The sequence below is a fragment of the Megalopta genalis genome, chromosome 4, assembly GCF_051020955.1.
Source record: "Megalopta genalis isolate 19385.01 chromosome 4, iyMegGena1_principal, whole genome shotgun sequence".
Taxonomy (NCBI): Eukaryota; Metazoa; Arthropoda; class Insecta; order Hymenoptera; family Halictidae; genus Megalopta; species Megalopta genalis.
The window spans coordinates 26,117,049-26,130,989 of NC_135016.1; the positions used below are offsets into that span (position 1 = coordinate 26,117,049).

Below are 13,941 nucleotides of genomic sequence, written 5' to 3' on the forward strand. Positions count from 1 at the left end.
TATGAGCAACAGGTGCATTCAATGAAACAAGAAACAAGTGAATTTGTCAATAATTTAAAGCATGCTTTAAATAACTTGGAAGAATTTAATGGTTTTTGTGAAGACGTTTATAATTGTATGAATTACGACTTTGATGTTACTGCAGAAGCAAATCATCTATTGAGTAATATAAATGTTATGATGACAAGATTTCAAAGTTATAAAATAGAACGTCAGAATCTATTGCAACAAATAGAAAATTTAAAACACTCTGTAGAAGATAATAAACAAAAAATTTATTTCAATCAAAGTTTAAAGAATATGATCTCTGATATTTTGAAATGTGAAGTTGATGCAGATCCAAGAAAAACAGGTAAAATTATAAAATCAATCTTATTTAATCTTTGTTAATAAGTATTTGTTTTATACAGATAAGAAAGATAGTATAATCGTATTAAATGTAAAACAAAATAGATGTAATCCCAACGAAATAGAATATGAGGACATATCCAACTCTGTTAACAGTGAACATTCATCAAATGGAATGACTGATAATGTATTTTCTGCCAAACTTAAAAATTGAACTCTTCCTTGAATTATCTTGGTTTTCTTAGAAAATAAATAATCATACAGTTGTCTTTTCAGGAATATGATAACTACATCATCAAATTAAATAGGAACAACAGCATTAACGAAATTGATGAAGAAATATTTGAATATTTTTCATATTTTATAGTCAAACTACATTCCCTTACTAAAAAGTTGCAAGTATACCTTGAAATTGAACGCCCTCTGATGATTAAACAAATATACAATTTTTATCAAATGCTTCAAGAAACAGAATCAGCTATTAACGGTTCCCAAGGTGTTATTCATTTTTATTTTTACAAAGTATCTATTAATGCACATTATACTATTCTTTTTATCAGATTTAGTCCTGAAGAAACAGCGAATTTCGGAATTAAGTGTTATGTTTAATGAAAGGCAAACGAAATACGAAACTTATATAACACAGTTACCTAATGATTTGTCGCAAATACAAATTAAAATAATCGAATTTATTAAAGCAATTTTAAATCAATTGTTGAATGCAATACTATATGTGGAAAGAAATAATTTATCTGATAAGCAGATTAATCAAGCATTTGAAACATGTTTTCAATCCTACATTACTAAAATGAGTGCAGCTATTCTAGGTACTAATTTTCAATATTTTCGTTTTACTGTACAAACAAAACATTTTTATGAAAACATATAAAAATAATTCTTGTATTAGTAAAAATTAGTAAGATAGTGATTGAAAATGTTATTCAAAAGGTGCTGACAATCAACGCACGCAAATAGTCGAAGAAATAGAAAAACAGCAACGCGAACTGCAGAAGAAAAACAAAGAAATTGTTCATTTGAAGGATGAACTTAAACAGTATGTCAAAAGGGGTGAAGGAGATAATGTACATTCAGGGGAGAGCAATGCACTCCTTAAAGAACAATTAGCAAAAGTAGAAACAGATCTTAAGGCGAAAGATGAACTCTTGCAACAGTTAGAAGAACAACATAAAACTCTTACAAGTGAACTATTTAAATCAAACGAAAATTATAATGTACTGAAATTACAGTATAAGAATTATGAAAAAGAATTAGAAATAAGAATGACAGAATTAAAGGAAATGCAACTTAAACATTTGGATACAACGACCGAACAAAATCTTAAGAAAATAAAAATGGAGTAATATATAAAATTTATACGTATTTATCGGTACTTTTAATTTCAGCTAATTAAGCAAAAATCATTATTATAGGTTTCTGGAATTACAAATTGAGAATAAAGACTTGAAAGATAAGATTAATAAAAGTGAAATTGAAGAAAAGTATCGTGAAATCGGAAGTTTGAAAGATGAGAATGTTATGTTGATAAAAAAATTGAAAGAGGCTGAAAATAAACTTTCAGAAATGAATCAAACAATTTTATCTTTAACTGAAAAAAACAATAAAATAGATATAATATATTTAATGCAAGAAGATCTTGTAAAATTGGATAAAAATGGGAAAAAATTGAAGTCTGAATTTAATCATTTAAAGACGCAACTTATGAATGAACAAAATAAAACTAAAGAAATTGATAGCAGCTTGAATGCAATCGAACATGAAAATGAAATTTTAAAAACGAATATAGCAGACAAGAAAAATGACAATTCTGAACTGTCACTTAAACTTTATACCGAAGCTATTGAAGAAAAATTAAGAAGCAAATTATATACTCTATCCAATAAAGTATGCGAAAGAATATTAAATTTTAACAAAGTGTTTGATTTAGAAGAATGCATATTAAATGAACAACCTGATGAAAGTTTGAAAAATAAATACTTGGTTAGTGAAATAATTTATTATGTAATATTTTCTCTATTTGATTCACATTTAATATGCTTAACTTATTTATAGAAATATGAAAGTAACAATGAAAATTTGAAATCAAATGGAAATCAGAAAAAAATAAAAGAGAATGAAGTAGAAGAAATTCAAAACCAGCAACTGTGTAACAGTACGAATATACTAGGGAGTAAAATATTACAAAATAATTATACAATATTTCAAGAATTAAATCTTCATCATCAGATAGAAATGAAAAATTCTGAAATAAGAGATCTTCAAGATACTATACATCGTTTAGAACAAACAAACGCCAAACTTTGTATTGATCGTGAAGTAGTTATTATATATAATTAATTTCTGATTAATTCTTCACTTGATTATAATACATAGTGTACTCATTCATTTTTATTTAAAAATATTATGTAGTCGCAAATAGAACAATATCAAGGTAAGATAATGTTAATGAAAAAGAACTATGACAGCAGCTTAAATGAACTTCATGAAAGGCACGAAAAATATGTTGATATCTTACAAAAACGATTTGAAGATATTATGAATAGTGAAAGAACATTTGATTCAAAAATCTGGTTACAAGTATGTCATATATCTCTCTATTAAGCGAATAAAATATATAATTAATTAATACAAATCATATGCATTTAGTCATTGGATATGAAGGAATTAACAGAACTCTATGAACACATAACTATGATCATAGACAACAACTCAAATTTTATTCAAATGAAAGATGAACATCAACGATTTTACGAGAATAATGTACATAAAGAATTTTATGAATTAAATGAAACACGACAAAATGTACACAGAAATATGTACCAAAAAGGTAATTCAAATAATGTCTTCAAATAATTTCTTTTATTCATAGAATTCCAATATATTAATTCATACAAGTTTCAATTTAAAAGAAATTCCAAATAAATTGGGTTCAACAATTTTAAGAGAAGAAAATAATTCATACTTACGAAATCAATGGCAATTCATTATTTCAAGTCAAACCCCAAAATATTCAATACGAACACAGAATTACAAATTAAGTTTAGAAGAAAATTATAGGTAATTTATCATTATCACTTCATTTAAAAGGTACTATTTAATAATATTGTCATTTTATATTGTAGGTACGTTGGCAATAATAAGATTCCAGGATTGGAAAATAAATATGAAAAAGAGAAACAAATAATTAAAAAAAAAGATAGTACTGTAAGTTTAATTCTTCATAAAAATCCTAATTTATTTTAATGTTTTATGTGCATTACTATCTATTCGTATACTTTTATTTACAGTTTGATCAGCAAAGATGGAATTTCATTAATCAGTGTAGTGTGTATCACAAAATGGGTAATAATTATGACTGTCCAAAGTCTATTCACACAGACTGAATTTATTAAACAAAAAAATTACTAAATACGTTAAATTTTCTATGAAAATTATCACTTTTTTTTTTTATTTACGATATTTATTGCATTACGATTTGTATACTTTAAGTTTTAATCCTTAACAAAATATTTTTCAATTCAAAACTTATTTTATAAACTTCTAATACAATTAATGAAAACACGAATTTATGAATATAAATTTAATATATTCTAGAGTTTTTAATTTTTAAAATATAATTACATTTTAACAAATTATGTACACGCCATAATAAAAGGAATAAAAATAAAATTTTTATTTTAACGTCAAAGAACAGTCATATAATTTATTTTCGTATATTGTTATTTGCCTTATTTATATTAAATAATGTCGAAAAGTTATAAAGTGTTATGTAATAATCATTACGTAATAATCGTGTCTTTCTTCAAAGCCAATGGAAGTTTGGATCCTGAGACAGTACCTAGCAAGCTTTCAATACTCTGACAATTCGATACAAAATCAAAGGCACTTTTATACGACAAGATCACATTTTTCAATTCTTTCAATTTTATTATTCCATTTTTATGAATTCTCAAATTTCTTTTTCTATACCTAACTGCTGTAATCATTTTATCTAAAGTATAATGTAGCCATAAGATGTTTGTGTATGGTTCAAATTTTGACCAATTATTCCTGAAATAATTCAAGTGTAAGTATTGAGTATAATAATTTCTATAGAGATTATAAACATATACTTACTTAATTTTATCCTTCATCAAACGATATATTTCAAATTGATATTCACCTTGTGCGGTAAAAAGACTAGGATCAGATGCAAGATCATTAAATACGCTACATCCTTGATACGTCACTCTTGAAAGTGTAAAATCTATGATAGACACCTATAACAAAGAACTTCGTATTTGAATCCATTTCATAAAATTCTGTTTTCCAAATAAAAAATAATTATCAATATTAATGTACCTTTACACCTTTACTACCAACACGAATGTGTTTTTTTCCAAGTTTGTAGTGTACATGAGATTCAGTTGTCTGAGATATTAATATGTTACCCCAATGCAAGTCTCTATGCTCAAATTCAACAGCTTTTTCTGCAACTGCTAATGCTAATGCCGCCTATCAATAGTAAATAAATATGTACATTTGATTATAAAATAGATACTAATTGCATATTCGATATTTAAAAAGACAAAGTTAATTTTAAAAAGCATTTGAACCTGTATGAATAAAGCATGAGCTTCATCTGCTGTAGGAAATACAAATGCCTCCAAATCTTGACCGCCATGGCCAAGTTCTAGAATAATATATAATTGGTTTTCGTTAAACATAGATGGGCAATCATTCTCAGAATGTTTCTCTTCATCATAAATAGTCCAAAGATCCACTAGTTTTTTTGGATACTTTCCCTTAAGACATTTAATATTTTTTACTTCTACAAAACCGTCGGTATTATATTTTGTATTATATCTTAAATTCTGCAATTCCCTGAAAATATATTTAATCAAAAATCAATATTAAAATTTGTATTTTTATATATTAGAATTGTACTTTATAAGTACATCGCAATGACAATTTCTGATAATATCTCATGAAACTTCTTCTGCGGCTCTCCATTGACGTATTCATTGCCTTCAATGGGTATAATTTTTATAACAGTCTTTTCATCACAGAGTTCATAAAGAAAAACTTCACCATATACACCTTCACCAATTTTTCGACAATGATCTAAGTACCTAATAAATTACAATTGTTTACTATGTATTAAAGAATTTAAAAAATGTAAGTATATACATATACTTACGAATCTGAAAAATATGTTGAAAATAGTATATAATCTTGTTGTAGGCATCTTTCAAGAATCACTTCTTTTGCTGTTGAGACCACATATTCGTTGGTAATGTGACCATCAATATCATCATTTTCAATATTGCTTACAGAAGACTTTCCTGGATCTGAAAAGGAATATTTGTAATACATTATATTTCTCCTTTAATTGATTAAAATAATGTGTTAACTTACTACTTATTAATGTAAATCTCTGGCTTTTTACAGGGACAATACCATAAACTTCAAGAAATGGGGCATCTTCTATCGATTTTACAGTCTTATTAATTGGAACCACACGAACTGATATCCTTCTGGTAAGACGTCCTAAGCTGATAGAGTCACTGGTCCTGCCTTTCTTATTAGCCAATTCATGTTCACATTTACTGATTGTTTCATCAACCACTTCCAGATTTTTATCACTTTCAGTTTTTCTTATACAGCTTTGGAAAACACCTGTATATCAAAAAAGGTTTTAATAATCATTCTTTTATTTATAAATCTGGGTTATTTGTTCACCAGTTAATTATAAAACATACCCATTTATAAACACTTTTTGCATATTTATATTAAAAATATATATTTATCACAAAATATTTGTTTATGAAAAATACATATAGAAAATATATAACAAGTAAAATATAAATACATATAAGTTTCAATATGAAAAATATTAAAATATTAATGTTACAGGTTAATAAACTACAAATAGAATTTTGTTCTGTCAAATACAAAAAAGAAGTGATATTCGAATGTTTTAGTATGTTATATCCCATCTTTCTAGATACTGCAAATGCAAACTAATTTTTCATGAACTAAAAATTTTGGAATTGTGCAATAATTAGTTTGTACTTATTTTATAATTACCTTTCTTTTGCATATTTAAGATTTCAATAACACTTTGTCTCCACTGTTTTCCTTTTCCAATAGATAATTTTTCTAAATCTGATTCGTCTTGTATAGTGTTCAAAATGGATAATGATCTTGTCCATGATTTTCCCGGCTTTAAATATATAGGTTTCTCTATTTTCTCTGATATATTAACAATAGACGTTTCTGGCACGGTTCCTAATGATTTTAATGTTTTTCTAATTAAATTTGTTCTTTTAATTTCTCTCACTTTCTGCACTGATACCCTAGTTCTTTTTGAACCATGACTATTACTATAATCTTCTAAAATATCAGTTAAGTCAAGTTCCTGCTTACAATATTGTTTTCTTCTTCTTGTAATTCTAAAGGAATCGTGTAGCTGTGTCAAAATTACAATACTATTGTTTGCACTTAATTTATTATCACTGCTACCTAGATCTTTCGTTTCTTTGGATATACTTATATTATTATTTTTAGCATCTATTTCTTTAGTTTTTGACTTACAGTCCTCAGCGTCAACTGAAATATTTATTTTATGCAATTCAATTGCTGGTAATATATCACATGATCTTTCTTCTACCTTATTTTTTATTTCAGTATCACATGTATTTAAAGTTGATGTTTTATCTATTTTGGCAACAGGATATATTGCTTTGTTTAATTTTTTATATGATTCATGTAACATTAAATTACTGGTAGACACTTTAACAAAACTATTTTTACTACTAACATTAGACAATGATCTACCATTATCTTCATTAGTGTTACCAAATAAAGAACGTGATCTTTCTGCATCGATAGAAAAATTTAAATTTTTTTTTGGTACACTATTTGTTATTATCTCTTCAGTTGTTAATAAAGATGGTACATTTAGCAGATCTTTATCTTTCACTTTACTTGGTGACATAGCTTTCTTTATATCATAACACTGTTCAGATGTATCTTGTATTATGCAATCTTGTTTGTAATTACTGTTACAAATAGATCCAACTGAAGGCATGATATTATTTGTCTGCGATCCTTCCAATTCTTCTAAACTACACTTATTGCAATCAGATTTATCTTTTTGATCAATAAATAACAATTTCTTAGTTTCTTCAGTCACAAATTGCTGCAATGTATCGAAGTGTTCACACACATTTGTATTTGTTTGCATATTTCCTGAAGGAACCAAATTTGTATTGCTCACAGTAACCAAACTATTATCTGTGTGTGACACAAGTTTATTTACATTTTCAGAGTATGTAATAGGAATTGGTGATAAAGCAATTATATGAGTCGAAGGTCTTACTGGTTTACCAATAGGTGTGCTACTAAATGCATTTCCAAATTTCCTAGTAGAACGTGAAAGTGGTTTTATAAATGAAAATGTTTCAACTTTTTCTATCTTGACAAAACAATCTCTTATATTCATGTTACTGTATTTTAAATTATTAACGTTTGCTTCAATAATTTCAGTACTTTCTTTTTGTTCTTCTGACACTTTTTTAATGTTATCTGCTTTTTCATGTTTCGTATTAGTATCTTTATCTGCTTTACTTTTGTTAATATTTCTGTGATCCTTAAACTCTAAAGACAGATGTATCGAATGATCATTCGAATGATTAAGCACTGCTTCCTTTTTTATTCTTCCTCTATATACTTTTTTCTTGTAAATATTATGTTCTTTTACCTATTCATTGAAAGATTTTCTTTAATTATTTTTCTCAAACACTAATATATCCACAACATACATTACAGTTCCTTTAAGATTAAAGTAAATTATTATTAGATTCAGTCAATAAAACTTACTCTACTTATTGGTATGCTTTTCTGCATACTTTTCTTTTCATGTTTTATCTTTAATTTTCTGTTTGTCTTCTTTCTTAAAATAGGCTTCACATTAATATCTGATTTCTTAGTATCATTATATAATAATAAATCATTTGTATGATCATTTGTCACAGATACATTATTACTTAAATGAAAACTTTTCTCTTCGTTACTTCTTGATGTTTTAACAATACTTGCTTTAAGTGGTTGTTTTGAATCTCTATAAAGAGAAAAGGCTAGAAACTTAAGTAAACGAAAATACGAATAAAATAAATTACCTTGTATCTTTAAGAAGTCTGTCAAACGTTGTTTCAAATGGATCATGAAATAGAGAATTGTTACAATCATTCTCTTTCTCTGTCAGATTCAATTCTTGGTTTGCAGGAGTGTGAATTTCTTTAGAACTATGTATCTCAGGAATACGTAATTTTTGTAATGAAACTGAAACTTCTTTACATTTACCTCTTCCGTAGGTTCGAATTGGTACTTTACAAAACATTTTAACTTTTATCTCGTAGTGTTTTATAAGACTTGGTTTATTGTTCCTGTTTGAAGATAATATGAAGACTCTTTATTTCTATAAAGCACTTATAAGAATATTTTAGTACACTACAATACTCTAATACTCATACGCTATGAAAATGACGTTAAAGCAAAAAAAACACGTCAATTTGAAGTTTTGTTAAAGTGGAGACTTGGAGACTGGGGACTAAGATCTAAGATTACCGAGACGAGAAGCGCCTCTTTTGAAATCAAAGATGGCGGGCCTCACAAAACAGCGGGAACTCTTAATAAATTATTAGGGCACTGTTTTGACTGTCATCTGAGCTAGCTGCAGCCTTGGACGAAGTAAAATTCAATATGGCGGTTATTCAAATTCTTGATTCTAAAGTCAGAATGTATTAAGTACATTTTTTTCAAAGATAGTTATGTACACCATCATGCAAACTAAAAGAAGCAACATAATGGAGTACATAACCTAATTTCGAAAAAATGTACTTCATATACTATAACACGAAGGAAAGGAAAATAATCATAGTTAAAAACTAATATAGTGAAAAAAAATTTTATTTTCTATGTATAGTGGTATACAGCAAAAAATCCATTTCTAATAAAGTATATACGTACATATGTACGTATGGCTCCGATGTCTTCGCTGAATCAATCTAAGAGAATCTAAGACAAAAATATATGTACCTTAAATACTATTATAAAGATATAAAAGTCTACGAAAAATAAAAATAGATATGCTTAATATATTTGCTCGCTGGATCAACTTGGCTTCCTTGGTTTCGCACCTGTCCGCTCCGTTTCTTTCTTGAATTGAGAGAATGCAGCGAATTGCTGTGCTCTGATTGGTTGACGATTCACAGCTGTTAATGATAGGAAATAGCAAGTGAACAAGACAGTACGACATTAGCACAAACATGTGAAAGGAATCTCATTTTACAGTGCTTGCGATTTCGCCGTTTTCGCGCATCCGTACATCTGGCGCTTCATCTGAAACACACAGCATAATATTCGACTTGTATTCTTCGCATCGTAGGATTCTCGATCAAATTTGACAGCGAATTTGCGAACGATGTTCAATGCACATTGAGATATGTTTCGAATGTATGTGTTTGTAGACAATGTTTTGACAAGTTGAACAGGATATGGTTCAGCGAATTATTACTGACCTGAATATTAGCGCAGGAGAATAAATGTTGCAAGTGAACAGTGTAAACTCTCATATCTTTTTCTGAAAGATGAAATATAGCCCATTTTAATGAATAAATGCCATTTTTAAAGAAATTCTGGTCTTTCGGATGAATAAATGCGTCTATGTAGATTTTAATATTATTTTCGCAAACGAAGTGTTTATTCCATGAAATAAAAATCTGTTGGCGATAAATGACATGATATTACATGATACTTCACAAATATAATTGGATTATGCCACTGGCAATCTACTAGTATCAGCCAATCGTACCGAAGAGGACGAACAAGTTCTGTCACGGAACGGAAGTTCTTGAATAGAATTGTCGGTAGCGAAATGCGCAAGCGCCTACTGCGGGGGTTAGGGAGCGGGGATAGTAGATCGCTCAGTCCGACGACAAGCTTCGACGTGGACTAAGGGTTCTAGAATAGGAAGACCCGCAACGAATTGCGTTACTGCCTACTGCGCAAGATAGGGAATGGCGGATAGGAGACCGGGCTTTATGAAAGTTTGCATTACTTTAGGATTTGTAAAAGAAAAGAATTTAGAACTTTTTAAATATTTCTCTAAGGTGTTCAAGATTCCTCAATACCTATCGTGCTGACAGAATAAATAAAAAAAAAATAGTGATCAATGAAAGACGAGCCGGCGCAATGCGGTCGAGTCAACGAGCAGACCTTGCACCAGCTGATCTCGCCTTTTATTGGCCACTGTTTTTCGTTAATAACTAATAAACGAAGCCGCGGATTGTGTTTTCGTTAAGGAAAAAGTTACTTTAAATGATCTCAGGAACTCCACATTTCCCAGAAGTACCATAATTTTGGGACACCCTGTATGTACATGTACATACCAACACATTCATGCAGCTGTATTCGTCGGTGGTGCGTGTTCTACAGCTGTGATACGACTACATTTTTTTTACACTTTAACACTTTACGCTGTACACAGTAACCTAACAATCAGTAACCCATCTGTCATTGGTGGATATATCTAAAATGTCGTCGAAATTATACAAAGAAAATTTTTTGGTGAAAACCGTCTTATCATGACTAATCTTAAATAGTACACTGCATTTTATAACATTGAATGGCAATGTCCAATTAATTAAAAGGTCTTTTATGACAAACACGTAAATAGATATCGAAAAATGTTTATAGTGGGTTTGACAGGTGGAATAGCTACTGGAAAAAGTAGCGTCGCCGCTGTTTTTCGTGAATGTGGGATACCTGTTATTGATGCTGATCAAATTGCACGAAAAGGTTAGAAGTGAAGTTAAAAACATAATTTTTACTTGTCATGTCAACATGGCATTTATATATTATATAAAATTATTTTATTACACGATCATTTTACTATTCTTATTTTTAGAAATCAGCATTTAATATGTTAAATATTATAATATCAGCATTAATATTATGTTAAATATTATTCGTGTAACATATAAGAATATGAATACATTTTGAAAATTAATTTATTGCAGTTGTGGAGCCAGGAAAACCAGCATGGCACAAAATACGAAAAGAGTTTGGTTCAGAAGTATTTTTAGAGACAAAAGAGCTTAATAGAGCAAAACTTGGTGATTTAATATTTAATGATGTACAAAAAAGGAAAAAATTAAATGCTATAACTCATCCAGATATATATAAAGAAATATACTGGCAAACGTTCAAATATATTTTACAAGGTCATCAGTTTATAGTCATGGATTTGCCACTACTCTTCGAAACAGGACATATGTTGAATTACTTGCATAAAATAATAGTTGTAACATGGTAAGATTTGTAGTGGAATATAGTGTTTAAAAAATATTTAAAAAGAAAATGCTATTAAATATTACAATAGATATCTGTATCATTTTAGTGAAGAGGATTTACAATTGCAAAGATTAATAGAAAGAACAGGCTTCACAGAAGCCAAAGCAAAATTAAGAATTGCTGCACAGATGCCATTGGAAAAAAAAGCAGAAATGGCAAACTTTGTTATTGAAAATTCTGGTACTGAACAGGATACCAGACAACAAACTATTAGAGTCATTAATGTTTTAAGGTCTTCCAAATATCATTGGAAATTGCGTCTTCTAGTTGGATTTTGTTGCACTATTTTACTAGCAGGAGTATACTGGTTAAGAAATAGAAATTTTCGTTCGTTACCAACTGCAGCATAGGTTCGCATATTTGTGCAATACAAATTAGTTTTTCAGGGGTTTTCATGCATATCGCATTTATAGAATTTATAAATGAAGTTATAAATTATAAGTTATTTCAATATGTTGTACAGTTAATTGAATATTATATCTAGAAATTATTAAAGTTGTTAGTATTATTTTCTCAGACTTTCTTATACTTTGTTTTTAAATGTTTAAGATTTTTTTTGTGATATACGGATATTTTGTTTTATTTTAAATTCAAAATATTTATGTCCATAAAAGATTTTAATTAATGTGTTTTATGAATTGTAATAGAACACTATTGGCTGTTATAGATGTGTCGTACAGAATTTATACAGAGCAAAGTGTAGTAGTTATATCAAGTACATTTAAATATGTAGATGATCGTAATAATTAATATGATGGGTGATTGTATTATCATAAATAGCAAATTTAAGAACAGGACAATTTAGGATATAGTACATATATGTGTACGATTAAATTTGTTTAGTATTATTTACACTACTGTATGTCAAAATTATTGTTTCGTATGTAAGGTGTCATAGAAATATAATGATGGAATAAACAATAATATGGAAATACTTCAAAAAATAAAATAGGATTTCGTTTCCAATAAATATTTTCGAAATTTAAATTTCAACAAAAACATCACTACTTTTTACTAAGCATTAAAAGTAAGAGTATCAGTTTAATAAAGTGCTTATTAACATAAAGTTATACATAGAAGGTTATACATTCGTATGCATATATAAAATACAGGAGTACTTATTGCTCAATTTCTTATACTAATTACGCAAAATATATACACATGTATCAACCCATGATTGATAACATGACTTTAAAACAGTTATACATTTATTTGGTTTACAGGGTGCATATTACATCTTCATGCACCTGATTCTTGTATCGTATGGGTCAGGTTTCAATTCTTTCCTAATTCTTGATTTTCACTACCAAGTAATGACTATCTGAACCCAAAACCATTACATTTAAGTATATTGTAAAAACACAAAAGACCACAATAAGTACTTAATTTACTAAAATATTATTATCTTATAACTTATTTCTTAAAAATGGAAGTACAAAATTTTTTCTGACGAAACAAGGAAGCAACAGAATACTATTTACAGCATTTGCGTACAGAACAGTCGTAAGATTCATCACCATTTTCAACGCACCAATAAACCTTAACCTTTGAACTTTTACTATATTTCACTTACATACTTCATTCTCTTTTGTACTTATCTTAACACGTTATCCTAATTTACCTTCTATCCTTTTTGTAATTTACAAATTTATGTTTCCTATTAATATCTGATTATCTTCTTTTTTTAATGATACAAAAAATTTCCTACAAAATTATTTGTATTCTCTACTGTCACTAGGATATTAAGAAAAGGATAAGAGAATATTATTTTAAATCATTTTCTCATGATTCTAAATTTGAATCTTCGTTAGTCTATGTCTATACACACTTTGGACATTATAGTATTTATCATTTATATGATAAATCACTTCAAGAAACGAAATTTCTAGATTCGAGGGACTCCCAATCCGAGTAATATCATTAAAGTTGTACTACTAAAAACAGTCATGGATCGTTACGTTTGTCCTGTACGATAAATTTCTAGAAATTTCTAAGTAAAGATCTATGGATGTAGTATTTGATTAACTACTGTGATATTTTCAACATTGAATCTCACTAAAGAATATACTATTGATCAATTGTAGACATCATCTATTTTATACGTCTACCATTTACACTTAAGAGAAATAGTAGAAATACGTTATTAGTTTGAAAGACTGAATGCAAAACACAGCATCC

General features: G+C 28.1%; 3 protein-coding genes and 1 long non-coding RNA gene across 7 annotated transcripts; 2 read left to right on the forward strand and 2 right to left on the reverse strand.

The window, feature by feature from the left end:
• The first annotated feature begins 21 nt into the window (after positions 1–21).
• On the forward strand, positions 22–3,959 carry LOC143259347 (uncharacterized). Its single transcript, XM_076521018.1, is given in 12 exon segments — positions 22–352; positions 411–535; positions 625–844; positions 909–1,175; positions 1,297–1,705; positions 1,779–2,346; positions 2,419–2,700; positions 2,740–2,943; positions 3,013–3,193; positions 3,276–3,423; positions 3,489–3,570; positions 3,654–3,959. Coding segments are annotated over 12 exon segments (2,913 nt in total). The 3' UTR covers positions 3,750–3,959.
• Positions 3,960–4,015: 56 nt separating this feature from the next.
• Positions 4,016–9,083, reverse strand: Haspin (haspin). Of its 3 annotated transcripts, XM_076520848.1 has the most exons (11): positions 8,883–9,080; positions 8,529–8,795; positions 8,230–8,470; positions 6,436–8,110; positions 5,764–6,024; positions 5,546–5,696; positions 5,304–5,477; positions 4,962–5,229; positions 4,708–4,860; positions 4,483–4,625; positions 4,016–4,416 (listed from the first exon to the last, which is right to left on the reverse strand). In XM_076520848.1, exons 2-11 carry the CDS (start codon positions 8,747–8,749, stop codon positions 4,146–4,148), a joined length of 3,558 nt encoding a protein of 1,185 aa, XP_076376963.1. In that variant the 5' UTR covers positions 8,750–8,795; positions 8,883–9,080; the 3' UTR covers positions 4,016–4,145. The 3 variants fall into 3 exon arrangements, with proteins under 3 accessions (XP_076376963.1, XP_076376964.1, XP_076376965.1); XM_076520849.1 differs by having other exon boundaries at positions 5,806–6,024; positions 8,529–9,081; XM_076520850.1 differs by having other exon boundaries at positions 4,273–4,416; positions 4,529–4,625; positions 8,529–9,083.
• Positions 9,084–9,302: 219 nt separating this feature from the next.
• Positions 9,303–10,340, reverse strand: LOC143259318 (uncharacterized). 2 transcript variants are annotated; one of them, XR_013033117.1, is made up of 4 exons: positions 10,223–10,340; positions 9,930–9,991; positions 9,701–9,750; positions 9,303–9,623 (listed from the first exon to the last, which is right to left on the reverse strand). It is a non-coding gene; the product is annotated as an uncharacterized LOC143259318 (long non-coding RNA). The 2 variants fall into 2 exon arrangements; XR_013033118.1 differs by lacking the exon at positions 10,223–10,340 and having other exon boundaries at positions 9,303–9,426; positions 9,549–9,623; positions 9,930–10,216.
• Positions 10,341–10,394: 54 nt separating this feature from the next.
• Positions 10,395–12,733, forward strand: Dpck (Dephospho-CoA kinase). Its single transcript, XM_076520872.1, has 3 exons — positions 10,395–11,208; positions 11,430–11,721; positions 11,810–12,733. Exons 1-3 carry the CDS (start codon positions 11,097–11,099, stop codon positions 12,111–12,113), a joined length of 708 nt encoding a protein of 235 aa, XP_076376987.1. The 5' UTR covers positions 10,395–11,096; the 3' UTR covers positions 12,114–12,733.
• The last annotated feature ends 1,208 nt before the right edge of the window (positions 12,734–13,941 follow it).

Coding starts and splice junctions, on each gene's coding strand:
- Haspin (XM_076520848.1), bottom strand. CDS start 8,749: ATGTTTTGTAAAGTACCAATTCGAACCTACGGAAGAGGTAAATGTAAA. Junction 8,471..8,528: donor AGACTTCTTAAAGATACAAG/GTAATTTATTTT, acceptor TTCTCTTTATAG/AGATTCAAAACAACCACTTA. Junction 6,025..6,435: donor CTTAAATATGCAAAAGAAAG/GTAATTATAAAA, acceptor TTTGATATACAG/GTGTTTTCCAAAGCTGTATA.
- Dpck (XM_076520872.1), top strand. CDS start 11,097: ATGTTTATAGTGGGTTTGACAGGTGGAATAGCTACTGGAAAAAGTAGC. Junction 11,209..11,429: donor TGATCAAATTGCACGAAAAG/GTTAGAAGTGAA, acceptor AATTTATTGCAG/TTGTGGAGCCAGGAAAACCA. Junction 11,722..11,809: donor AAAATAATAGTTGTAACATG/GTAAGATTTGTA, acceptor GTATCATTTTAG/TGAAGAGGATTTACAATTGC.